Source organism: Clarias gariepinus, chromosome 7 (genome assembly GCF_024256425.1).
Source record: "Clarias gariepinus isolate MV-2021 ecotype Netherlands chromosome 7, CGAR_prim_01v2, whole genome shotgun sequence".
In the NCBI taxonomy this organism is placed as follows: Eukaryota; Metazoa; Chordata; class Actinopteri; order Siluriformes; family Clariidae; genus Clarias; species Clarias gariepinus.
Genome location: NC_071106.1, coordinates 17,908,825 through 17,936,815, shown reverse-complemented (window position 1 = coordinate 17,936,815; position 27,991 = coordinate 17,908,825). Strand labels below are relative to the sequence as shown.

The 27,991-nt window shown below is 38.1% G+C and overlaps 2 protein-coding genes across 3 annotated transcripts; both read right to left on the bottom strand.

The window, feature by feature from the left end:
* Positions 1-15: 15 nt before the first annotated feature.
* kiaa0513 (KIAA0513 ortholog) lies at positions 16-17,407 on the bottom strand. Of its 2 annotated transcripts, XM_053500492.1 has the most exons (13): positions 17,325-17,407; positions 11,478-11,920; positions 10,466-10,565; positions 10,122-10,195; positions 9,412-9,482; positions 8,875-9,079; positions 8,655-8,692; positions 5,930-6,008; positions 5,178-5,255; positions 4,480-4,509; positions 1,576-1,656; positions 1,285-1,379; positions 16-740 (listed from the first exon to the last, which is right to left on the bottom strand). In XM_053500492.1, the coding sequence occupies exons 2-13, from the start codon at positions 11,858-11,860 to the stop codon at positions 691-693; spliced, it is 1,284 nt and encodes a 427-aa protein (XP_053356467.1). In that variant the 5' UTR covers positions 11,861-11,920; positions 17,325-17,407; the 3' UTR covers positions 16-690. The 2 variants fall into 2 exon arrangements, with proteins under 2 accessions (XP_053356467.1, XP_053356468.1); XM_053500493.1 differs by lacking the exon at positions 4,480-4,509.
* Positions 17,408-19,790: 2,383 nt separating this feature from the next.
* On the bottom strand, positions 19,791-27,718 carry ces3 (carboxylesterase 3). Its single transcript, XM_053500338.1, has 13 exons — positions 27,608-27,718; positions 27,072-27,267; positions 26,684-26,822; positions 24,465-24,598; positions 23,634-23,787; positions 23,323-23,427; positions 23,043-23,144; positions 22,015-22,155; positions 21,684-21,764; positions 21,314-21,455; positions 21,053-21,202; positions 20,738-20,810; positions 19,791-20,324 (listed from the first exon to the last, which is right to left on the bottom strand). Exons 1-13 carry the CDS (start codon positions 27,672-27,674, stop codon positions 20,159-20,161), a joined length of 1,650 nt encoding a protein of 549 aa, XP_053356313.1. The 5' UTR covers positions 27,675-27,718; the 3' UTR covers positions 19,791-20,158.
* Positions 27,719-27,991: the final 273 nt, after the last annotated feature.

The following is a 27,991-nucleotide window of genomic DNA, read 5'->3' as shown; positions in this document are numbered from 1 at the left end:
TCAGTGTGTGTACGCTGTCTCACACATACTAGCAATTATACTTCCTCTTGCACACCATCATAGCTTTTCTGCACACAATCATGTTCTCACGTGCACATTATCAAACCTCACACTGTCGCAATGTGTAACAGTTTTGATAGACCGCATATGAGAGTCTGACTGTCTGTGTGTCATATAAAAGTGTCAATTACAGCCTGAATGCCCCGGCATACATTTTTCATAATGTCCCACATAAAGAGACTAATAAATCCAGGAATGGCTGGGATTGGTGTCAGAATTGTGCTTTGTAGACAGTTACAGTTCATGTAGCTCCATAAAATACTTTCAGCATTAGCTTTGTCGAATAGGTCACTGGGAGTGTATGTATATATATATATATATATATATATATATAAACCAGGTTATTGCATGAGATTGTCAGGTTCTGATATGCATCTTAAACAAAACAGTTGTGTGATGCTACAGCATAGCAGAAGTATTCCAAATTATACTGAGCAGCCGTGGAGGAAGTGCAATGTCCTTACCACCTCATAGATATGTTCACTTCAGTTGCTGGGTTTTTGAAAACAGTTCAAATGAAGATTGAGGGGGAATGCGGGATCTTTCACCTGGAGCTGAACGCTGGTATACATTAGGTACCCGAACAGTAGGACAGAAGGGGAGGATGGTCGAACCGTCTGTAGCTGCGATTCACTCCACAGCCATCTGTTCAATATGTTCACTCAGCAACTTGTATTGTTCTGATATAGGGAAATGAAAAAGAGAACATTTATTGTACATTTACTTTACGCCCAAGTCTCCTCCTTTTCCTCAGAGAACAAGCGTCTCAACTAACTGTAGAAATGCTGCTATAAGCATAAAGACTTTCTTGTTCTCGTTCAAGGACTTCTATTCACAACACGCTCGTTCTGAGCATCCTTTCAACACACTTAGTACTGTTTGACTCTATCGTATACAGCTGTAGAAGGGTAATGATTTATAACCCCGCTATTCGGTGTCCCCCGGAGTCTGGTTCTTCTCAGGATTTCTACCTCATGTTGTCAAAAAGAGTTTTTTTTTCTCTTACTACTGTCACCTGTCTTCCTGATTCTACATCCATATTTCTGTAACAGCTGCTTTGTGAAAAGGGTCTGCTGTTAAAATTCTATACAGTATAAACATACCTCAATTGACGTGAAGTGACCAAATCATTGGTAGATATTCATCAGTTCAACAAATAATAAGATGGTGGAATGATGGCAGATTTGAACAAAGACAAATGCAAGATAACGTGCGTATGTGTACCTTCATTCAAGTGTCCGATAATCGCCTGCTTCTTTAGGAAATCATTGCAGAGTTTCTTACTCAATCCAAAGGCGAGCATATTATGGGTGAAGGTCCTGTAAACACACATACAGTGGATGCATGTAAGACAAACTTGTAGAGGTTGAAAAAAAAGAAATTAATTAACTTTATGCAAAAAAAAAAAAAAAACACAACATTTGCACCTTTTATCTTCAAACGTCTTTTCCAAAAAATAAAATAAAAATAAAATTCTAAAAAAATGCAAAACCTTTATTAAATGCCATCACTCACCCCAGCTGTCCAAAGGCGATGTTTTCTTCAATTTTCGTGCTGTCATCTTTCTCTTCCTGGGTCATATGACACCACTTTTCCCTAAGGAGGTTGAAGAAAGAGGTCAAAGGTTAAACTTCGACATCAGTTTCACTGATTTTACTGAAGCCAACAAAGGAGGAAATACCAGTCACTGTACAGTATACCACAGACAAGATCACTTTTCCCTTTTAGTGCATTATACTCATTTGTTGCTATGATTAATTTCATAGCAAGGTGTAAATCGCTAAAAGAATCATGAGCAATGAAAACATTGCAAAAGGCCAGACAAATGACATGCTAATGTAGCCGGACATTAGCCCCCATGCACAAGTAGTTAAGCAGAGCTTATCACTCGACCTAATAAGTGTTTAGCAGTGCCTTTGAGTAGAACGAATCTGGATTAATAGTTAACCAGGATAAAATAGATAAATAAAAAAAATCTTTAATATTCCATCCAAAAATTCATTAAAACCCTTGGATGCTGGTTATTCACTAGCACACCAAATATCTTCTTATTCATGTTAGTGCATGTTAGTTAGCAGTTTTGGAGATGATATAAATCATTTACAACAATTTCTAAACTTCTGCATTTGGTGATAATACTCCCAAGTTACTGATCTGAACCCCAGCATCATCTGTTGTACTAAATTTTATATTTAAAAGTAGTATTGAGTTAAGAGGGAGAAAAACTTCACCAAGAATGAAGAAATTGTCTAAAAAAAAAAACAACAAAAAAAAAACCCGACGACACCCAGCATGCTGATGACCTGCACAGTACGCTGCAAGCATGCAAGGACAAGTGACTGCATGATCCACATAAAATGCACACAGAAAAAGCAGAGGCCAGAGATGGAAGGCCAGACACTACTATCCAGAAACTGTGGCCTCAGGACTCAAAACAGCTGGTGAAGCATTCCTTTAATCCTCGGTGCACCTGGTATTGGGGCATTCATGAAAGAACGTCATTTACAAACAATGTATAAACGAGATTGGTAAAGGACCATTTGACAGACAATGTGTTTCATGGAACAGCTTCAACACATAGACTAACATTGCTAAAGCTGCCTTATTTACCAATTGATTTATTCGAGGGGTAGTTCAATTCAAACCGAGACCTTTAATTGTGCAAAATAACAGACCACAGTTATGACAATCCCCTCCTACACTAACACACTTTTTCCAGCATTTCACTAGTACTCGATCTGGGTAGAAGGATTTCCCGCTTCGTGTCTGAAATGCTGGCCTCCCAGGAACTCCTTTAATACCCAAAACATGTGGAGTGAGGTCAGGACTATAGGACTACATTGGGGTTGCGAGTTCCTGTGATGTGCAAGTAGTATTCATTAAAATTGTGGGCACAGTTTCCACTGAGGGCGTAGTGTTTAGCACGGTCGCTTTGCTCCTCCAGGGTCCGGGTTGGATTCCCAGCCAGGCTCGTCTCTGTGTGCATGGAGTTTGCATGTTCTCCTCGTGCTTGGTGGATTTCTTCTGGGTACTCCGGTTTCCTCTCACAGTCCAAAGACATGTCGGTCAGGCTAATTGGCGTTCCCAAAATTGCCCGTAGTGTATGAATGAGTGTGTGAGTGTGTGTATGTGTGTGCCCTGTGATGGATTGGCACCCTGTCCAGGATGTGCCCCGCCTCTGGCCCTAAGTCTCCTGGGATAGGCTCCAGGCCCCCTGCGACCCCGAATACAGGATAAAGCGGTCTAGACGATGAGTGAGTGAGTAAGTGAGTAAGTTTCCACAGACAAGTTCACTTGCAGTGTTTCACTTGCTGAATGTTCACAGGAACGACTGCAGTGGGCTCCGAGCCACCTTTGCCAGGATCGTCATTTCCAGATGTACGAAACTCTGTAGAATGTTTGCACCTTTCATATGTTTTACTGCAGCTACGAATCTCGTCACCGTACTGTAAATGCTAATCAGTTTTACGCCTCCGTTCCCAAGATATTGCACCAAAAATCCCAGTTTGACTTGAACTCTCATTGTGTGAATATTTCTAACCTAGTTCTTAGTTCCATATTGAGGGAAAAGGTGGAAACCCAGGTCTACAGCAAGCATATGGTTTCACAATTGAGTATTGAAATGCAACTTAAAAAAAAAACTTGCACTATCAAAAGAATCTCACGGTTCACTATAATAAAAAAAAAAATGACAGAATGTCTTCCAGGAAATTAAGACGATGCAACTTCCTGTTAAACATATGACTAGTGGAATATTTAAAATATTTCATGGGGGAGTGACAGGGGTAAGTGAATGATCTGGATCTGTTATTACCTGCAACAAATGACTGACTGGAAATGAAGTTTGATGTGTGAGGTGTTTAACAGGGGTAAATATTAATGCAGAAATAATAATAAGATCGATGAGAATTGAGGCACAATGTAGAGGACTGACACAGGCAAAACAATGTAGTCTTGTTAATATATTTCTAAAATTATAACGAGACACCTCAATTGTGGAAACACCCAAATAAACTAAAATATCATCTGGAAACTACCATTATGTCCTAAACCAGCACACAATGTGCCTTTTTTTTTGCTGTTGCCATATTTGGCTTTTCGCTGTTATCAGTGTGGCGCACAACTTCCTGCCAGCCTCACACTCGACACGCTCATAAAAAAAAGTATGATGACTCTGTAGTTTTCTGAGTGTTATGCTTTATAAAACGCCTAGATGTTAAATACCTTCCCTGACCCCAGCTGGGTTGTAAAGTATATGTGACAAATAATATTAATTTCTTATTCTGTGTTATGACCTTTTCCTGACACTTTCCCTCGCTCTTGCTGCAGTTTAACTGAGTCTTATTCTCGATTGTATTTCTCTGTGGCCTTTTTTTCTGTCTAGTGGTGTCTGGTATAGAGACAGAATGAAAGACAGACCTCTCGTCTTTCTCCTCCTCAGCTGTCCGCCTGTGTGAGGCAGCAAGGTACACGGAGATAAAGAGTTAAAGTTGCATGCGGAAAAAAGAAAGAGGAAGAGAGAGAGAGAGAGAGAGAGAGAGAGAGAGAGGCCATTGAACAGATTGGTGCAGCAAATGTCTACTACAGGGACAGACTGACAAGGTACAGTAAGAATCAGACTTTACTGTATGCAAGTATGTGGAAAACGCGCACACACACACACACACACACAACATGCACACGCGTGCGCACGCTCACGGCGCGCACACGGGCGCACGCTCAGACACGCGCGCAGGCACGCGCTCAGGCACACACACACACAGGCACACGCACGCATACTTTTCTCACTCGGACTCAGGCACCAAAATCCTCATTAAGTTTTAACCAAGCAGTCTGATGACTTTAGTCCCTAACAATTGTTCACAAACATCACATGATCTGCAGTGTTTGTGAAGTCACACCCAGCTATCACACACACCGTGGCAATTCCAGTTCTAAAGCAACCTGTTAATCCTTTTTATTATGAATGAGGTGTAAGTAGTGACAGAGGGTGCAGCAGTGCAGATCTGCATACGTGATAATTAACGATCCTTCAAATGTTTCAGAAAAATTCTCTCAAAAGACATGTTTTTTTTTTTTTTTTTTTTGCTTTCCTGCTTTCTCACAGATACTCTCACCTCGTGGTGGGGGACCTCTTGTTCCTCTCACAGTGCACAGCATCGAAAAATGCAGCATTCCAAAATCTTAACGTGTGCCTTTAAAACAGAGAAGACCAGCATTAACAGTGTGAAGATCATGTGATCAAAAACAAACAAAACAAACACATACTACCTACTACTACCACCAACGTGAGATTTCATTAACAGCACTTCCTGAAGTGCTTTATTACCTTTATAGTGCAGCAAATGTCCAGCACATTTATTATTGAAGTATGTTTTATAAAAATATTAAATATACAGTCATGTGGCTGAGAACTTTGAAATCATAAAGTCGTCTATCCTGAAGACTGTTACCTAAAGAAAAACTGTTAGGAGCAGACGTGTGATTTGTCTCACAGCTGGGACTCTTGTCAAAGAACATTAAACAACATTTACATTACAGCGTTACGCAGACGCCCCTTTCTAGAGCGACTTACGTTTTTATCTCATTACACATCAGAGCAGTTGAAGATAAAGGGCCTCGCTCAAGGGCCGAACAGTGGTAACCTGGGATCTTCTAAATCGTAGTCCAATGCCTTAACCACTGAGCTACCCCTGACCCCTACTTCTGACCAATCAAATTTGAGAAATTTGACTTGAAATAACTTTTCTTGTAGTAGAAATGACTATTGAAACAAAACCTCACAAGTGTTTATAGATCAAAAAAATATTATAATAATAATACAATGAACTCATCAGACACAGCACATATTTCAAAATGAACCACGTACCAGATTGGTTGCTGTTTAAGGTGTGTATACAAGTAGATCTTCTCTTCTTTTTTCTTGTCTGAGGACACCGGTGGCCATGCTGCAGTGGAAGAGGACAAACAATGAAAGATTTTTTACACATTATTAGCAGAATAGTGCTGAAAGAACATGCAGGCGTTAGGAGCGCTCCGTGACAGCAAGGACGTGATTACAGTCACAGACTGCTTATTAGCAGCGAGATGAAAAGACAGACCAATCAAGCAAGAAATTCAGGAAGGTGTCCATATGGGCCAAAACACACATGTGGAGCTCCGTGCATTAGCACTGCACATGCAAAATAAAAGTGATATGGGTTAAAAGAGAAGCGTGCATGTGCATTGAATGCAAATTTATACCCAAAGTATTACTGGTTGTCTGTCTTAGGGTTATCTTGGTTCTCTGTCTCACATGCTTTTGCACATAACAGAGATTACAAGTAACTTTCACGCCTGCTGTCTATCAAACCCTGTCGGTCTTGTTCCTTTGTTTCACACTGCAAACCTTTTTTTTCTCGCTTGCACAATCCAATGAAGCATAAACTCTGTAGAAATCTATTTATATAATGCATGTCTAGGTCAGTTTATTTGCATGAATAAGCTACAGCATTATGAACTTGCTTCCTATAGCTGCAGGGTGAACAAAGCAGTAGTCCGGGTATTTGGCACAAACAAATGTAGCAGAGTGGTGGTAGCATGGGCAATTATAGGGCCATAGGCTATGTTTAAACATAATGCAGTTCACTGTGATACAACATATTTTACATATTGACTAAGATGCATTTGACAGTGGTATGATTTATACTAAGGAGAGCTATCTGTACAATCAGGAACACAAAGATATAGGGAAATGCCAATCTTAAAGATCAGATATTATAATCCCTTTTAAACAGAGACTTAGAGGATTCAAAAACGTGTATGTTAGTTTTCTAGTTGAAATACAACTCAGATCCTGCATTCTGGCTGCATGGTTTTCTTTCTGTTCACTCCTTTTGCAAACAGAATGTTTCAGTGTCAGCAGCTTTAAATGAACTCCAAACACCCCTTTGAGGAAGTGCATTATTGTATTGTATTGCAACAGAACGCAGGGACCAGAAACATTCATGTTCAGGACCTTATCAAGCATTTTCCAGCTGTTTTTTAAGGCTTCTCCTGCTTGCTTTTCTGATGACAAAATCATAATTAAATGTTTGTGAAAGTATTAATGGACACGGTCAATAATTTTAATGATATAAAAGTTAAAAAGAAAAAAAAAACACTACTAAGAAATGAAGGCCGTCTAGGTTAGCTGACAGTGCTAGCCACTAAGGGCTAACCGAGTCATTCTTAAAAATTAAAGAGTGCTACATTTGGTTTTAGCGGTTATCTGATAACTACTAATCTACCCCTTTTTAAAAGCTGAAGAAGTTATCAGTTATCTGCTTCATGCTAGCCTAGCCTTATCTACTGTAGCCCCTAAAATGACTGGGCAAAAAGTTGATTAGAGCTTGCAGAGCTGCGCATTGAGCCAGAGGCGGGTCTCTTGTTATATGAGGTCACAAAAGGGGGAAAAATGTAATTGCCTTGTTTAATGTTGTTTAATGTTTTTTTTATGAAAATGGGGACAGACCGGATACCTTTCTAAATGTGTAAACAACTAAAAAGTGATTTCTTTATTTTTTTATCCTGGGTCCCATTTAACCCAATTCACAGTACAGTGCACAGTCATCAGATAACTCTGCTGACAATTAAACATATCCAGACAAAAAAAAAAAAAAATCTCATGCAGTAAATGTATGGAGAACATTGCTACAACATGGGGCAATTGTTTTTTTTTTTGTCAAGGGTGGAAACATAACGATCATACACTCATCCATTTCCTTTAGTCTTGACTGGTATTATATAATTACATAATACTAGCTGCAATACTTTTCAGCTTAGCCCAATTAGATCTCTGTATAACAAAAACAAATGACTTGGCAGCAGAGTAAAGTTTTTTACTTGGCCAGTGGACAAAGGTAACAAAAATATCATGTGTCCAGCTCTGAGCAGATACCAATACACCACCATGGGCAACTAGAATAAACACTAACATGGTGTTAGATCACTGAACTGCCATCTTAAGTCCAGTATTTAAGTAAACTGCACTGTAAATACAGCTGGCCTGACTTTAGCTCAACACATGTCATTTACATCTCATGTCTGGCATGAATTCTAAGAAAAAAATGTTGACAAAGAACTGAACATAGATGAAAGTGGTGCGAGGTGATAAGATCTCTAATCAAGATCATGATTAACCGAACTTTTTAATATTGATTATGACTAATGAAGGATTTCCGCCCACATAGTTTGTACTGTAAACATTTTCGACAATTAAAGATGGTAAGATATTTTTTTTCCCAATAAAAATGTTCTCCTTTTTCCAGACTCGAGGGGAATGGAGTCATGTGGTAATACATGGGACAGTACATGAACATACACAGTGGGGAAAGTATTAACAGAATTAAAAAGTATATATTATTTACATGGGAAAGATTATGCCTGTCAATGAGGTTCTGAATGTCAGTTTCAATTCATTTTCGAGTAACTGCCCAGCCTTAAGACATAAACTCATCTCTTGACTTCACTTCTGGTGCTCTGAATATTCTTATCATATATATATATATTAAAAAAAAGTATATATATATATATATATATATATATATATATATATATTTAAAAAAATGATTTACCTGGGGTTTTAAGCTTGTCTTCTGGACTGTCTGTGTCTCTGTGGACAAAACAGGGGACAAAAGAGGAAGTCTGAAAAAGACCACACCTATAGTAGTTGCAGACATCGTAGGCGCATTAGTCATGCCACATTTAAGTGATCGATAGTGATTTGAATATGCAGCCATTTCTATTGGTTTTAGTAAATAAAGGAAATGACTAAGCATGAGTGCAGCTTCTCACTCGTTCTTTCGAGCAGACAGGCCTCTGAGCTTGCTCTCCAGACCTCCGAAAAAACTGTTCATATCCGGTTTGGCTGTAGTATTTTTCAGCATTTTCTCCGCGATATCTTTCTTGCCTGAGAGCCAGACCTTGCTGCTGTGCAGGTATGAGTCAAAACCTGCACTTGGCTTCTCTAGGAGCTCTGTAGGTGACAGCTGGATCTTCCCTGGGACACAGAGGATTAACAAGTTATACATAACACAAAAAAGGGATATGCCAAAACAATGAATTTTGTGTAACTTATGAAGGGCTATTAACATTGTCCGCAAAATTTGTTTTATGAAATGAGTCAAGAAAAAACTATTTATTTATCGTAGATACTAGGTATAATATTTCTACATAATCTCCATTTTATTCACTACTTGTGTACCAGGATTTTATAAGTGTCTGGATTTTTCTAAGGGGAAAAAAAGTAACAATTTGAGATTTTTAAATCATATTAAATGAAAATATCAGATATGGTTGTTTAAGACCACTTGCTTTTATTCAATGTCTTACCAATGTAATAGTACGTGAAACACATGGTCATTAAGTGCTTGGCCGGGCTGTAATCATCCATCTCGTAGCATCTGACAAAACAGGCAAAAAATGTCAGCTGAGGGTCAAAGTAGTAATGCAAAATCAAATTTAACCCACGCACATACTGTACGTATACAAATATTGACTCTAGAGGACAGCTTCAGGAAATGAACTTGTGGAAAAAGTGCCAACAAAGCTGCATGACTGTTTCTCCAAATAAAGCATAAATAAACCCACCATCCACTCAGTTTGATCTTCAGACTCCAATTCAGGATGGATTAACCGAGAGCTAACAGTCACATCGTTCATTCTCGAACTACACAAAGAAATATACAGAGTCTGGGAGCGTTGTTAAAGCTGTCTGAGAAAAAGGACTAATTATTGTCCTTAGCATTTCAAAATAATTATATGGTTCACGTCTATAAATACTGCATGTCAGGGCCAAAACAGAGAGGCTTAAGTAATTAAGAACAGAATACCAATGACTGACTTGGGAAATGATATGTTGTTGCAATCTCTCTGCAATACTGGCACTTACAATGTGGTTTACATACTCAGGTTGAGAGGAGAGAATGTGATGTTACCAAATGTTTATTGAGCCACATAACCAGCAGCTTGTCTCCAGAATCTCAGCCAGGATGCACAGATTTACTGAGTGTTTTTTCTTTTTCTTTTTTTTGCACACTTACTCAAACAGGACGACTGCAAAAGACTGCACCAGACGGTAGAAAGTCTGCTCACTCACACACTTAGAGTTGCAGCGCTGCAAGAAACCAAAGGACCTTATTATACTCATGGATCCCATATATTACTGGTCGTATCATATATCATTCAGCTGCACTGAGGCCAACAACATGCTTTTAACTGGGATGCACAAGGCAAGCTTTAAAATAACCAACACTGTATGTTTGTGTGTACTCTGTTGGACCTAGTTTACTTGTTAAGAGCAACACAAGTGCTCTAATGTACTGTGTGTATATATTAAGCATAAACTTTTAGACCCGGGATGAAGAGCTTCTTCCCCCACACACACCTGCACACTGACGTATTTTGCAAACCACTCCCTGCCCTTGCCATTTTCTCCAGTGCACAACTCGCCGAAGCGTGCTTTTTCCTCCTGGTCAAAGTCCTCCCTGAATCAGAGACAGAAATAGTGAGAGAGAGCGAGAGAGAGAGAGAGAGAGAGCAAAATGAATCAATCAGTTGTTACTAACAAAAAATACTTGTGATATTTTTAACAAAGGCCTTATTGCTTTTCAAAGAGGATATGTGGTGTAAGGTTCATTTAAAATCAATACATTCGATTTTTTGCTTTATCATTAGTTTAAACAAATCTCTACATAAATCCTAAAGTCAATCTTATTCCAATAATGTTTCTTTCAACATCAATGTCTGCCAAACACATGGCAACATGTTAACCATAGCTATATACTTCATTCCTTCATTCCTAAAGGTTCTAACCAGGAAACTATTTAATCTAATTATTTACATGTATACAGTTTTCAAATGAAAATAAACTCAAGACTTTATATTGTTAACTGGAATGCATACGGCAAACAGCCAAAACATGAACATGTTCAGTTGAACTGAACAACATTGATCACCAACTATACACCAGAAAACTGGTGAAAGGATTATGGGGACCTCGGGCTCACCCATGCTATTTGGTCAAATCCCACAAAAAAGACAATGTGGCTTAAATTTCTGAAGAAATGTCAATATTGGTCATGATAGAAAGGCACCAGAACACTTTGTGTACCACAGCCACCTGTGCTTGGGCCCACCATGCAAACAGCCCAATGCCATCAACCTGGCCTTCAAACTTCCTAGATCCCAATCCGTCCCATGGAGGTCCCACCCCACAACCCTCAAAGAATCTTCGAATGCCATCGTTCTGGTGTCAGACACCACAGCACATCCCTGTCAGGGGGCAAAAGCCACCCTGGTGGCAGAAGATAAACCCAAAACCTAGATGATTTTAATGTTACAGTTGATCCGTGTATATGCAGTTTATAAAATCATCCCGTCAAACATCGCTGCCTTACCTTCCATGAAACAATTTCTCCACGTAGGCTTTCATAAATTCCCGCCTTTCGGTTACATCTGCATGCTCACCACTATGATTGGATGACGAAGACGAGCGGCGGGAGTCGGAAGTGTGGGAAGGTGAATCGGTGGCCTCGTTCTCACTGTCTGCAAACTCTGTGGCATCGCTCTCTTCTGCGTCTTCCTCATTTCCGTACACAGCTGGTCTTGGGGCCATGGGTGATGGGAGCTCACACACAGACTCTGGGGCGAGCGGTTCTGCTGATAACAGGTCAGGAGGACCAACAGCAGAAGGTGCTGTCTGTGCGGTCTGTTCTGTCTGTTCTTCTGTGCGAGAAGGTATGTCAAAGTCTATGAGGTTTTCCACTGCAGGCCCCTCCATAGTTATATACAAGGGCACCACACACCTCTTCTTCCTGGTTCCCCCTCCCAGAAGCCTAACCTAAAGAAGAAAGAGTGGCCTGCTCGTTATACAAACATACTGCACAGAGTTTTCATTAAAAAAAATACATTAAGGTACTGCTCCAATGCGTTTTCCTTCTTTACTGGGTGACTAACACGTTACACAATGCTGAGCGCTGTTTGCAAACTAAGCCTCTTAGTACAATGTCTTAATATGAAATCTCATGGGTTTCAAAAGGCCATTGCAAAAGCCATGAGTCTGCGTAATTTAAAATCAGACACTAGGGGTTTTTTTTGCCCTAAACTGACCAAACCCATTTTTTTTATTAAATAATTTAATATTTAAAAACATTAATCTCTGGAAGTGCACTAGTTCTGTTGCATAGGAATAGGCAGAGCATGAGATCTTTTTTAAGGAAATATATTATGTCAGGGTATTGACAGATAAGAGGATGGACAGGTTCTTCATTCTTCTTGTCAATAAGCCATCCATTTCCTCTAGAACTGCTGTGAACACTTACTATGAAACATATGTGTGGCAATCTGGGACAACCTGGGAAACTATTTCACAGAGGCTCATGATTGGCTTGCGTCACTGTGATTAACATGCGAAAAAAAGTATGCCATCGCTTTCACACAGGCGATATTAAATAGTAATAAATATTACATCATATTGGTCAAACATATTTTTTTGTTATTTAAAAAACACAAGTGACATTTGGCCGTTTGTCCTTTTTACCCGTTTGCCAGAACTCAAGCAGAGTGACATCTGTCCCAGGCTTTTCCAGATGGCCTCACTTATGATTCCAGCATTTTTTCAGTGTCATACAATCTCAATTAACAACCCATCTATTCATTTTGATCCCAAACTATTTACTAACTATGCATAAAGCCTAAGACCTGCTTAACTATAATCAATTCTTGCTAAGCTTCGGAGTGCAGTCATTCATGGCACACCCCGTAGACTGTCTATGCAAATGATGATGGCACTGAAACTGTTACGTAATCCAGTACTGAAGAAGCGTGACTTGGCTCTTGCACATACAGTACACACAAGCAGAGAGTAGAAAAGTTCTCAGAAAAAAAAAAACACTATCATGGTGTCAGCTTTATTTAGTGTTAAAAGCTCACAAGGCACCTCACACCTCACGCTGGACCTTTTTTCTAAAAACAAAAAAAAAATAATAATAATTAAAAAAACAAACAAAGTTGAACTACATCTACGGAAAACACCCTTCAGTAACCCCTAATTCTCCATCTCAATCCCACATTCTCTCTATTCTCTGTTCATCATCGCCTCTGCGTGTGCACTCCATGGCCACAGGCTCTCAAGATGAGAAGCTGGAGAGTAGAAATGGTTGTGTGTGTGCAAAATTGTGGCTTCTAAGCCAAAAAAGATCAAAAGCTGAAGGTAGATGGAGGGTGAGCAGCAGAGCGAGACAGGGAGAATAGATGGGTGCGGATAGAACCAGAGACAAAATAGCCTAGGGTGAGGGGGGTGTAATTTGGTTGCATGTTCAGTAGCAAGCAAGGTCAGAATGTTCAGCAGGCTTTAAAATAAAAGCACAACAACAAAAAAAAAACTAGCTGTGGTTTTGGTATTATATAATGCTGATTGCAGATTAGATTTTTTCTCTCACAAATGTAATCTATAAAAAAATATAAGCTTAGCATACAAACTAAAGAAGTGCATTAATGCAGGTCAAACAAGACCTATGGCATATGTATTTAGGTGTAACATAAATCTGCCATCAGTTGCTTAAAACCCTTTGGTTTTGAGCGATAAGAGAACATTTTGCTTACCACAGAGAGGTTTATGTGATAGTGATACACGTGTGCACTGTTATGCAACATGTTCCTTATTCACTTCCCTTAAGGAAATCATCACTCTCGTCATTAGAGTGCCATTAAAGAAAGACATGTTATCAGTCTGATACTTGAGACATTGTGCCATTTTGAGAAACTGCCTAAATGGAGTTTCCTTGCTATTTCTCTTATGCTGGATGGTGTGTGTGTATGTGTGTGAGATGAATGCGATGTTATTGCTGAATTCCTTTTCAAGATTTTTGTGCGTGTAACAGAAAGATGTGTGTTAATGGCTTGTAACTGTATAGGATGAGGAAAGGAATCTGCTGATTGGTAAAAAAAAAAATAAATAAAGAAGTCAAAAGCATTCAATCAAATCTGAGAATCCTGTTTTCCAGCATTGCTGATCCATCTGTCCCCTGATTTCCTCCTGCAATCCAAAAGGATTTAAACTGTTGTCCTTATGGTGGATGGAAAAAGCCTGGGTACAGCAAAATCTAATAGGGCACTATGGACAATTACACGCTCACCTTCCTTCATATATACACTACATGTCGTACGTTACATCCTGGACCATTGCACAAAGACACTTTAATAACTTTGCACACCTACCTTCACAACTACACTACATTTTACAGTTTTACGTTTACATCCTGGACCAGTGCACAAAGACACTTTAATAACCTCTGCACTAAGACACTTTGTTCTATGCATATTTGCACACACCGTACAGTATATTTCAATTTGCACAGTATATTTCTATTTTGTACATCATATTTCTATTTTTATTTTTAGTTCTATTTTTTTTCCTAGCACATTTCTATTTTTATTTTTAGTTCTATTTTTCCTAGTTTAATTTAAATTTTTAATTTAATTTCTATCGTATTTCTTTTATTCATATTTATTTCTTATTTGTAAATTTTAACTCTCTTTTAGGGTCAATGGCAGTCGTATAATGCATTTCACTACATTTCGTACTGTGTATGTTTGTGTATGTGACAAATAAAATTTGAATTTGAATTTGAATTTGAGGGCATCAATTACTAACTGTGTTCCCAAAATGAAACAGTGTTAAATACCTGGATAAATCTAATGTTAGTTGTAAAACTTAACAATTAAAGCTCCTTTTTTGTGATAAGCCATTTTAATGCCATTACATCTGTTCCTTGATTGTAGGAGATGAAGCCGAAAAATCTGTTTTATTGACTGTACAACAACATGTCTTTTTCATGTCAGATAAAAATAGACAGCAAAGATTCTTTAAAGATGTCCAAAGAAATTACAGCGTTCTACTCAGGTCATCAATCAGAATAATCCAGGCTCATATAGAAATCATTCTATTCTATTCTAATCTATTCTATTCTATTCTATTCTATTCTATTCTATTCTAACCATTTTTACCAATTCTCAAAGTAAGCTTAAGGTAATAAGGATGTATTGTTTTTTGTCCATTAGCATGTTTGTTAATGCTTCATCATTGTTAACACCATGTTGGTAGCCTATAATATTGTCATTCTAGTTATTCCTTAAATTAGTAGAAAATGATAGATAAAAAATAATAATCTAAATGTTTAGTGTGTGTGTTCTGGGTTAGTTTACTTGATCTGGTGTCTGTTCTTATTTTTTTAAGATTGAAGCCAACTTTCATGTTCAGTGTATCTTTCACTCTCTATTTATCAAACTACAGCCTTGAAATAGAAACCACTGTAGGAACAGAACTTCACGATAAGTCTAAACACTACAGCAGCTGGGCACACAAGGCAGCAACCTGAGGACATGATTTAAGATAAACGACAAAGGATTAACTCTGGGGACGGAAGTTCGCTTCAAGTGAGTATGTTGGCTAGAATCGTTAAACAATGCGCTTCAACACTTCCTGCTCTGATGGTGAAGCTAGTCAAGTAATTCCCAAACAGGAAAAGGAGATTACTCTTAAAATGTGGAGAGCAAGAGTTTTTTTTGTTGTTGTTTTCCCCGCCAGGTGTTTTTGAGGTCGTGTACTTTCCTACTCAGTGATACCCGGGCAAATATTTATTACAATCTCAACAATCTCAATGTAATACCACTTGGGCCAGGTCAAAACCTTTATTTCTACCAACCTTTTTTTTTCAAAGTAGAGCTGAAACATGTAAAAAACATGTAAAGAAGACACAGCACAATTGACACCTACTTTGTGGTGTTGTGGTAGAGTCTTTCCTGGAAAGAATAGTTGCAAGCCAGGCCTACATACACAAACACACTGAAAGAGATACCCACAGGTATGATTGTGTGTGAATGTTTGTGTGCATTTTGCACTGCTTTGGACTGGACAGAGTGTATTCTCACCTCTTGCTGTGAGTTTCCAGGAGACCATTGTATTCCATTGTGTGACTATGACCAGGACAAAAGCAGATACCAAAACTGTGTGAGCGCGCAAGCGAGTGAGTGAGTGAGTGAGTGAGTGAGTGATTTTGCATACTAGATTTGACTAGTCAAATGCAGAGCAGAGGAACGGACAACACGTATGCCTTTTTAAAACACCTGACAAATACATTATTGAATTCGAATCCTCGATCAGTAAAAAATAAAAATAAAAACGCTTCATATTGAAAGAAAAAGTGAATGAAATAAACTGACTTTTTAAAAATAAAATAAAAAAACTAATAAATACAGGTGTGCTAATTAAAGTTAGAGATGTCAATGCTATTCAGTAATAAAGCACTGAATTTTGTAAAATTTTAATTCAATGGCGTTTTGCTTGACGGCACATTGGCGTAGTGGTTAGCACTGTAGCCACGGTCGAGGGTTCGATTCTGATGATTTGTGGGTTCTCTCCTGGTTCTCCGGTTTCCTCCAACAGTTCAAAGACAGGTGGAGTAGGCTGTAGTGTGCACGTAAGTGTGTGTTTGTGCATCATTTAATGGACTGGCACCCCATGCGCAGTGTACCCCGCCTCCTGCCCTGAGTCCCCTGGGATAGTGAATGGTGCAAGTGAGTGAGGGCTATTTTCCTTCTATAAATAGCTAAGCGCCGCCCAAAATGCGGGGAAGCTCCGCCCATCGCCCCACCCACTCATTAAAACACCTCAGGTCAGCTCCTGAAGAGTGAGCGTTCAAAAGCAAGTAAGCCTCTGCAATAATGTGATAAACATCAACTATAAATAATGTCATTAAAAATAGTAGGTGTGACACAACTGCGCATGCGCAGGCCACTTTGCTACATTTCAAAGTCAGTAAGAAAACAATGTGCGTATGTCCCCAATTGCCTTGAGAAGTAAAATGAAAGCTCTCTCGGAGTGCGCAGTGTAAACACCGCACTCTGCTCATGTGCAGTGTGAGAACCACAGCGGGAAAAAAACACGACACACGGTGCGTTTACAGTTAACGAAATGTTATACAGATTCCGAGGTATCGAGGCTGCGGTTCTTGGGGAAGGTAAGTGACAGCGTGATGAACATCCTGGTCGCGTTCAGAGAGAGACAGAGATCGGATCAGAGGCAGCTGTCACACACACACACACACACACACACACAACACTCTGTAGTCTGATGCAAAAAAAAAAAAGACACACTCTGCAACAACAAGCACACGCAAGCAAATTCTGTGCTGTTTTGTAAGCAATGCAGTGAGCTTTCCCATCAGTATTTAACTCGAACTTACCCGAGAATTTACCCGAAGCTGCGTCTCGTCTTCACAGTCGCGTATCTACGCTTGCCTCGGTTGTTAAGGTGTGCACATGCGCAGTAAGTCCGACAGCTCTGGAGGACGGGAATCCGATGACGCTCGGACATCACGTGGCGCTCTTGCGCACTGCACGCTTTGTTTACCGCGGCTTTTGAAGACGAACCGCGGTGTTTCCCCTCCATCCTCCCTCATTATTTCTCTCTGTTCTCGTTAACACCACGGGGAAACTGAGGGACAGCCCGTGTTGAAAATGTCACACAGTTACATAATTAGTACATTACTGCACCGTACACAAAAACATAAAACTACTTTCATGTGGCATGGTGGCTTAGAGGTTAGCACTGTCGCCGTGCACCTCCAGGGCTGAGGGTGTGAAGCCCGCCTCAAGTCTTGGGGTGTGCATGTTCTCCTTGTGCTTGGTGGGTTTCCCCCGAGTTGCAGATTAGGCTAACCGGCATTCCCAAAACTGCCGGTAGCGTGTGAGTGTATATAAGATTCACAATGTTTTTGTATTTTGTTTTTCTCTTATACCAGAACATTTTGTCAATACTTTGTTCGGTAATTAATGAATTTATTAAAGCAAGACGTCCTTCATTAACTTGTTTATAATGACATATAATGTCAAGGAAAAATTTATAACAGCTAAATCAAAGCATTTTTGTTTTGAAGTTAAAGACATATACAATTTATATTTTATCATGAAGAATAACAAGAAATGTATAATATTTTAATGGCTGAATAATCAAACAGTGTTTATGATATTTATTAGTTAAAACTATTTGTACGAGTATCAAAAAGTTTCGAGATTCCCACACCTCCTGGTATCTTTTGTAGCATGTTAAACCTGGCAGTAGAATTCGCTATTGACAGTCTGGACCATGGGGACGAATCTTCGATGCACCATGTCACGAATGCTGAAAAAGAGGATAAGCACGCATTTGATGTGGAGCTGTGGACATCACTCGCCTTTTTTGGCCGTGGAGATGATGGGCTCTTTCACTATGAAGATTATTGCTTTGTCTCAGGGTCGTACCTATACATCCAAGTTTCATTACTGGTAGTCATCCACAACACACTGACGGAATTTTTTAGCTTTGACACTATGTTCCCTCTGCTCCTGGGTCAACAGCTTTGGGACAAACTTGGCAGCAACATGGTGCATGTTTACATCACACTTGAGGATTGCCTGGACTGTCTGTCGTATGACACACTAAAAATGAGTTTTGTTTTTGACATTTTTGCAGGCTGAGTTTGTTAAAGGTCTTTCAGATCTTTTGTCATTAATATTCCCCAGTTCTTGATGTGTGTATGTCACTTCAAACACCTCAAACACCTTATTGCAGCATTACTATAAATTTGCAGAATCATGTCATGGCAGATTTGCCCAGTTTTTTGCAGAATCTTACATTCATTCTTTGTTCTAATTTCTGTCTGATGAAATACCAGACGTAGTGAAGCACGTGGTGAGAATAGCTCCACAGTTCCTGATGTACACAGGATAATTGTCTTTTGTCACACTGATTAATGAAGGTTGATACACAGACCTTCAGTGTTCAGACTACAGAACACTGTAGTCTTCTGTCATAAATGTTAAATAAATGTTTCCATACAGAAAACTTCACCATACCAATGATCCCACATTTTACTTTGTTAAATAGCAATACATTTAATCGGCTAAGTATTAGAATTAGATAATGTAGAGCATCACAATACAAGTTTCTGTGAACTAGACATTGCTACAGTAACCATTGCAGGACAGTGCATTAATATAAACCTGAAACTTGCCTTTGATACAGCACAATCATAGATTTGATCAATCAGCGTCATAAATTTGACAATATTGGAATATAACTATGAGGGTGAGTAAAAAACGATCCGCACTCTGGCTGTAGAATTTCTTTTAATTAACTTTTAGGAAAGACAAATACATAATTTTTTATGACACTTTGTCCATATGTCAACAAGCTTTCATACTTTTTCATTAAAAAATGTTTTAGGGCGAGTTGCAAGTCACAAATACATAGCTGTCTTCATTTCTTCATCAGAAATGAATCTTTAGGTCTGGTCTGCTTTCTGGGGATCAAACAGATGAAAGTTCAATGAAGCAAGGAGGAGTGCTCAAAATGCACCTCAAAATGAAATTCGTGTCAACAGTGTGGTAAGAAGTGTGCAGATGTGCATCATCATGAAAGATCAAACACCCTTGAATAGCAGTCCTTTGTGTTTAATTTTGGTCAGGCTTTAGCTCTTCAATAAGCATCTCGCTGTAATGAGCACTGTTGATTGTTGAGGATCAATTTTTCTAGCTGATGGATGACTTTTCAACGATTTTTTAGTCAGCAGATTGAGGTTGTTTTCAATCCATATTCCAAACACTTCTGTTTATGATCTTCCATGAGTTGTTTTGGCACCAGGGACACCCTCATACCACAAAATAACAATTGTATGCTGCGCTTCTTTCGTGAAAAATAAAGTGGGGCATCCATTTTTGCTTGCAAATGAACTGATGTAACCTGTTCACACCTGCACTGTAGAGACTGGGAAGAAAGTAGCCTTGAATGAAAAAATAAGACGGCGCAGCCAAGAGAAGTTGTGTGGATAATTTTGACTCACCCTCATACAAGTTCCATAATTAAAACTAAAAAACTAAAACACATACTGTATGCAGGCTTCCGGAAATATATAATATGATACTAATACAACTATTAGAAAACAAGGATTTGCTGGTAGTTATAACAGTAATAATACATTTTACTTAAAATGTGCTTTTCAAGACAGAAAGCATTACATGAGGGAAAGAGAACTACTTCTTAGGGTTTGTGCAGTGAAGCAAGCTTCTGAGGCAGTTCCACAGTCAAGAAGTGCAGCTTGTCTTGTTTAAGTCCTTGTCCCTCTGTTTGTTTCAATCCCAGCTGCAAATACTTATTAGAAGTGTCATAGAGGGGCCAGTTTACCAGACCAGGTCCGTTTGGTGAGCTATGGGTCAAATAAATCAGGTTACTTCAGATCGTCTGAAGTGCAGCAGTAAACAGCAGAGTTCTTTTTTCGTAAATTTTTATGAAAATATACATAATGAAAATACTAAATTATATTAAATAATTTTAGGATGTTTTAGTTCGTGGGGCATACATTCTGTGTGTATTTAATTGTTTTAATGTTTAATATTCTATTAGATTTTTATTAATGTTAAAACAAATGTTACATAACAATTATTATTTTCTTTAAATGGAAAATTATATAATCCTCCTAAGAACATAGAAAGAATATTATTTTAAATAACAGCCTACCTCTGCATCAAATGCATTAGCTAACATTTTTTCTGTTTTTTATCGTTACCACAGTCTACTTAGATGACCTGACCTACAATTTGTGTGCTCTTTAATACTCACCCTGTGCGAACAAAGTTGCCCCAATATCCCATCATGGTTTTACACAGTTGATTTTCTTCCTCAGTTATTGTGCCTGGGGATGAAACAGTGAATCATCATTATCATAATCACTATGAAGTCATTAGCATACTGTACTTCATTATCATCATTATAATTGTTCTTCACCACAAGCAAACACAAGCGCTTTCTAATTACAAAAACATACTTAATATCACTCAAATAACATTGATATACAGTGTTTTTAAGATTCTTTTTTAAAGACATTATTTTTTATTTTGGTCTTAACTTTACTACAAAGGTCTAGGACATGTGTACCTATTATTCTGATATGGTTATTCCAAAAGCAAGCTCCAAAAACATAGCCAACATCATCTCCATGATCAGCCTTCACGAAGCTGGGTCTGCTATCTTTAAAAATACTGGGCCGATGCTGAAATTCATACATGTACACGTTTGCTCCAGCATCTGTTAGAGGTCAAGAAACACTGTTAGAGGGGGCAGGCTGGATGTTACCGACCTCATCAATAGGTAGATCAATCAATAGATAGGCATGGGAAACCTTCTAACTAAACTTACCTCTATGATAACCAGCCACTTTTAGCACAGGGAAGACCATGAAAAGATCTCCTGTTACTTGGGAAAATGCATCTCTTATGTCTTCTGGAGACTGAGCATCCTTAAGGTATTCATCAATTATTAAATCATTGGTTCCAGGGGGCTACATTTTTAAAGAAGATATATTTAATAAGATAAATATTGTGCACAATGGGTAGTTAAGTAAAGTAAAAGTAGGTGTAGAGATTATTTAGATATTAAAGTATAACAGTGGTATTAGATATTCATGACATTTAGAGTTATCAGACCAGTCCAGCAGAGGGAGACATTTTCTAATAAACTGCTTTGGCCCAAATTCAGTGTTAAATAAAAAGATTGAGTAGGGCATTACCCCATGTGGGTAAAACTGGTTTACCACCAGAGTCACTGCCTCTCTGTTCATTCCGTTAACCCACCCTGCAGGAGCAAAATTCTGAAACAGGCACATGCAGAAATTAATGCCAACACTGTCATTATTATTATTATTGCAATAATAATAATAATAATAATAATAATAATAATTAATAATAATAATAACAATAATAATAATAAATAATAATGATAATAATAATAAAAAATAAAAAAATAATAACAATAATAATAATAAAAAATAATGATAATAATAAATAAAAAACATTTATTATTATCTGTATTCACTTTTATTTCTTTACTTAGTCACTCACCAGAGGGAGGATCCATCCAAATTCATGGTTTGTCACACCTAAAAGTACTGGAACTTTCTCAAAATTCTTGCTCTTCAGAATTTCATCTGCTTCATCTGTCAGAAATTCCCCATCCACTGTGGCTCCAAGGAAGATATTTTGCTATAGGAAAGCAGTTATTGAAATTATTATGATAATAATAATGATAGGCTTAAAATTATTATGAATCATATTAAATAAATGAAATAAATACTACTACTACTACTAATAATAATAATAATAATAATAATAATAAGAAGAAGAAGAACAACAACAACAACAACAACTTTATTCATTAATCTTCTATAGTACTTATCCTGTACAGGGTCTCAGGAAACCTGGAGTCTATCCCAGGAAACTTTTGGTACGAGGCAAAGTACACCCCCTGCGATAGGCTGACCACCCACTGCAGGGCACACATGCACAAATGCCACACACTCACATACTCATTCACACACCAAGGGCAATTTTGGAAGACCAATTAACTTAATCTGCATCTCTTTGAACTGTGGGAGGAAACCAGAGAACCTGGAGGAAACCCACCAAGCACAGGAAGAACATGTAAACTCCATGCACACAGACCCAAGGCAGGAATGGTATTAATTTATTCTTTAATTCATTCATTTTCTATGACATCTTTATTCTGGTGAGGGTTGCAGTGGACCTGCAGCCTGTTTACTGAAGTAAATGTAAATCTACCATCCTCTTCCTTAGATCTGCTCTGAGCTCTTTGGACCATTGTTGGTCAGTCCAATGAGCAATGAGTGCTCTCTAACAACCCCTTATTATGCTGGCACAGAGAAGCTACCAGCTCTAGTAAGTCATGATCACTTCCAGGAAGTTGAGAGGCCTTAAAAAGTCTAAATGAGTATATGCATAATGTTGATCATTCTTCGCAAGAAAAAGATCAGTTAAAACTAAAGTATAAAGGCCCATTATAACCATGACATTTATGTTTAACAAGTTTTTCATGTTTAAACATCAACTATATACTGACCATATAACCTCACCTTTTTGATTGCCTTAATGATGTCATCTTCCGTCTTTTCTTTTAAACACTTAACCAGCAGCTCTGAGGAGCTGCTATCGCACTCTGTGGCATTGGCTACCATCTAAACACAGTTTTATACCAGATAATCATCATTATCATACTATTATGGCCAAAGAAAAATTTTATATACTTGCAAATCAATCTGCCATTTATTTAATTTTTATTTCATACAGACTACATTAATAAAGTGAGACTTTATTTGTTTTAGTAGGAATTTACAGAATAAAATAAATACATACCTTGGAAAAAGCCAAGGGGTTTTTTGTTGAGTAGGTTCCCAGGGTTGCTGTGCCACTCTGTAATATGACTCGGTGAAACAATCCTTTGGCAAGTGGGGAAAGGGTCTGGAAAAGGCAACATTCACAAAAATGGAAACATAAATGCCACCCAGTGTCTAGGGGCAATCTTAAGTAGCTAATCCACCTGCTTCTTTTGTGACAGTGGGAGAAATCAACACAAGCTGCGGAAGAACATGCAAAAGTCCACATAGGCTGGAGACCCTAGAGATGTAAGGTGTTGCAAATGTATAGATATCTCAAATTGTACATACCAGCAAAGAGCTACTGATTGCCCCTGCAGATACACCACCAATAGTGACTGACTGAGGATCGCCACCAAAACTCTCAATGTTCTGCTGCACCCATTTCAGTGCTGCAATCTGGTCCAGAAAGCCCCAATTGCCTTGGGCATATTTATCTCCAGTGCTGAGACATACAACATACTTATAAACCACCATTATGTACATTCTATACAAACACACTAGGTTTTTCATTTGTTTCTCACTGATTTCGAGCACTTATGTATGTATATATGGAATACCCTTGATGCTAAAATGTTGAAAATATAAAATCACCACATCAATTAATAAAGCAAGATTGTAAAATGTAAAAATGTAAAAATTAAAATATACTGTACATTCAGAATAAGTTATTTAAATCCAGTTAATTATTTAAATGCAAAATTACTTATGTGGAAAATTGTCAAATTCTACTAAATTTAATGCATGTACAGTTTATGTTATTGTAATACAATTTTGATTTCATGATATGGTTGAGGGTTAGAATAAATATGCTTTAGAATAACTGTATGGTAAAATTTAAAAGAATTATAAAATTTGACATATCTGGAATTTGACCTCAAAACGTTTTATCACATTCCTTGACTAATCCTAAATATTTTTTGTCACCATATATTTATACTGTATATTTACTTGATGCATTGCAAAAATAAAATTATATGTGAGAGTGTAAGTTTTTTTTTTTTCATACTAAACTACTGTCTAATACCAAATATTACCGATTAAGCCTTTTACAAGTTGCTGGGGTATAAACCAACAATTCATTATTAATTGTATAATTAGATTTTCAGTCATGTATCTCACCTAAAGTAGCCGAGTATGCCTAGCCTATATTGAATGATGACAACAACAATGTTTTGATAGGCCGCCAGTACTGAGCCATCATACTCGATGGCTCCACCCATATTCAGACCCCCTCCATGGATCCAGAAAATGACCTGAGAAGACACACAGTTAGAGCTGTTTTACTTTTGAGGTATTGCTGCTTTTGTGGACTCTTGGCCAACACACCCATATACGCTTTTTGAAGACACCATTCCAAAACTATTGACAAAAATATAGAGTTGGTCATTTTTTGCTGGTAGAAAAACAGCTTTTTGGGGAATTCCAATTCAGTCAGAAGAGTTAATGAGGATTCTGGTGTTAACCTGGTTGGGCACTGATGTTGGATGGAAAGGCCTGGTACACATTTTGCATCCCAGTTCATCCTAATGGTATTTAGTGGGCTTGATGTTCACTTAACTTCTTTTTTAGCAAAAGTTTTTTTATGAACCCCATTCTGTGCACGATACATCATGCTGAACCAGGTTTGGACATTTTAGTTCCAATGTAGGAAAATCTTATGTTACATTATACAAAGAAATTCTAGACAACTATATACTTCCATCTTTGTGTAAACAGTCAATAAAAAGGAGCATATATGAATGTGAAGGTCAGATGTCCACATACATATACCCACATTGTGTATCTCAGTAAGATAGTTTCTTATTTTCAGGCACATATTTACAAAACAAAAACAAAAACAAAAAACGAAACAAAACAGATCTTATAAATGATTTTCAGAATTTCTTTCCCCGAAAAGAACTGTGTTTCCATTTGGCTTCTAACACTCTGAGAGAAGCTTATCTTGTAATCTGAACATTCCATACTTCTTAGCTTAATGAAAACAATTTCTGTGTTATTTGTCTTTTATTGTGCTTGAATTAGATTCACACATATTACATAAATACAAAAAAAAAAAAAACTATTACATTACACAAGTGTTCACAGAGCAGGTCATAGCTCTTCCTTTTACCTCTAATGTGTACAATGGGCTCTTTGTGACTCATTTTATAAAGCAAATTTCATAAATTACTCAGCGAGGTGTGCATAGTCTATAAATATAACAATTTTTTGACTGAATAACACTGCCAAGCTGGGATGAAGCTGAGGTGAAGAGATTACGCCTGGTTGTTCTTTGTAACATTATGTACAGTATATTGAGGTTTTGGCTAAACAAGAGTGCGAAGAGCAAGGTTAAAGTCACAGTCAACAACTTTTATTTACTGTGCAAATACAGCACACATCAGTTACACTCACTGACCACAAGTAGAACACATACAAATAACTGATGTCCTTTAGAAACTTTGACTGAGTTCTATGGAACTCTATAGACTGACGGTCACACACTATTGAACTTCTGCTTCAAGATGGAGATTGTGGAGACAATGTACCACATAATCAGCCTACTTATAAGGTTGTAAGTTGGAACAAGGAGTACTGGTGGATTAGTGGTTAGCATTCTTTGTTACCAACTAAGGCCTTATCAGTTTCAATAAACAATACAGCAAGCAATACAAAAACAATAAAAACAAAATAGTTTTATAACACACACAAGTAAATTTTAGTGCTGGTACCTAGCCTGTGTAAAAAAAAAAAAAGGGGGGGGGGGGGTCAATCACGATTGGCACCTAGCGTACAACATCTACCCTAGTCCTAACCCTAACAAAACACTGAATCATTTCTATAGAACTGTTTGTACAGACATGTAGAAACCACTCGTCATTACCACTTTATCCTGTATTCAGGGTTGCAGAGGGTCTGGAGCTCATCCCAGGAGGCTTAGGGCATGAGACGGGGTACACTCTGGATTGAAGGGTGCCAATCCATCACAGGGCACACAGACATAAACACACTCACACACACTGGGCAATTTGAGAACACCAATTAACCTAACCTACATGTCTTTAGACAGTGGGAGGAAACCGAAATACCCTGAGGAAACCCACGGGGAGAACATGCAAACTCCATGCACACAGAGACGGGACTCGAACCCAGACCCTGGAGGTGCAAGGCGATAGTGCTAACCACTACATCACCATGCCACCACTGTAGAAACATTATTTTTCCCCTTACCAAACTTGGGTACCAGCGTTTTATCTAAATATCTTAATAAAAATGTAATACTTTTTCTCTCTGAATTCTTTTTTAGGAATTTTTCAGGAACGTGTATTTACTGTAGTATAATTGATTACTGTACTCACAGGTAATTTTTCTGATGTTGAGCGTTGCGAGGGAGTGTACACATTTAGGTAAAGACAGTCCTCTGAGACAGAAGTGGAAGTGTAATTATAGGCCATAATTTTTGACACAGCTTTACTGATTTCCGGGTCCTGAAGACAGCTTTCATGTTAAAGTGAGAGAGAAGAAGAAAAAAAAAAGGTAAGAATAAAGACATACAGCATATGCTATTTGAGTTGTAATGTAATGCAAATGCTTATTTTAAATCTAGGAATGAATCTATGAAGGACTCTGAATGAGAACACAAAAGGTGGTGGTGCTTTATAACAGTGACTTTTCCAATGCCTACAATATAAACCTAAACAGAAAAACATCTTATGGGATAGTGATAAAAAGGTGGCTCATACTTACACATTAGAGTGCTGTGTGCCATCTCTCACCCCCTCCCAGGGTTCAACAGGTTGGGGTGCCGCCAGACGGAGAGGACCTACGGGTGGCTGAGCAAAAGGAATGGACAGATACTGTTCCACTACTTTATCTGAGCCTTTCACTGTTATATACTTGCCACGAATACTTCCATGCTTCAGAGCAATCACAGGGCCAGAATCTGCAAACAGCAAGACGGGGATTAATCACCTAAAGAACTAAAGAAAGAAAGAAATAGACAAACTGGAGGTAAAAAGGAGAAAATGCTACACTGGATTTAGTTTGTACAGGATCCCTGAGTTACATGTGGTACATGTTTGTTTTTTTAAAGTACTATTTTGTTTATTCTAATTATTCTACATGTACAAAATCATTTTCAATTAATCTTAGTTTTTAGATTCAAAGTTCATACACATTAAAATAAATTAAATTCCTCAAGAATTTCACCATTTTCAACAAACAATACAGCAAGCAATAGAAAAACAATAAAAAAATGTTTTATAACACACACAAGTACTTGCCTGTCGGAGTGGGTGCTGTCAAAACAGAGGCAAAGGTCAAGCACAGAATGAGCAGGACTCTCATCATTGCAGCTCCACCGGTAAAGCTTGGGAGACCCACAGCGCTCTGACCAATAAATATGGACCCAAGCATACGCCCACACAAGCTCACATGTTCATAAAGCCATGCACACACACACACACACACACACACACACACACACACACACACACACAGTGAACATGCCGTACAGTACATCCCCACACATAAGACCATGTGCCCTTTAATCTGGACCGTCCCCAAGTATACACTAAGCACACTCTGTTAAAGCAAGCAAAGGGAAGGCTAATCAATATTCAACAGTTCAAAGTTTGCTGACTCTATGTCTTTCATACATCTTAATA

Bases quoted from the DNA above. Each gene is read 5' to 3' on its own strand.
- kiaa0513 (XM_053500492.1), bottom strand. From the start codon at position 11,860: ATGGAGGGGCCTGCAGTGGAAAACCTCATAGACTTTGACATACCTTCT. The intron at 6,009-8,654 runs GTAAATCATTTT...CTTCCACTGCAG, and splicing joins AGACAAGCTTAAAACCCCAG to CATGGCCACCGGTGTCCTCA. The intron at 5,256-5,929 runs GTACGTGGTTCA...TCTGTTTTAAAG, and splicing joins CTTAAACAGCAACCAATCTG to GCACACGTTAAGATTTTGGA.
- ces3 (XM_053500338.1), bottom strand. From the start codon at position 27,674: ATGATGAGAGTCCTGCTCATTCTGTGCTTGACCTTTGCCTCTGTTTTG. The intron at 23,788-24,464 runs GTGAGATACATG...TGTATGTCTCAG, and splicing joins GGCATACTCGGCTACTTTAG to CACTGGAGATAAATATGCCC. The intron at 21,203-21,313 runs GTAAGTTTAGTT...GACCTCTAACAG, and splicing joins AGTGGCTGGTTATCATAGAG to ATGCTGGAGCAAACGTGTAC.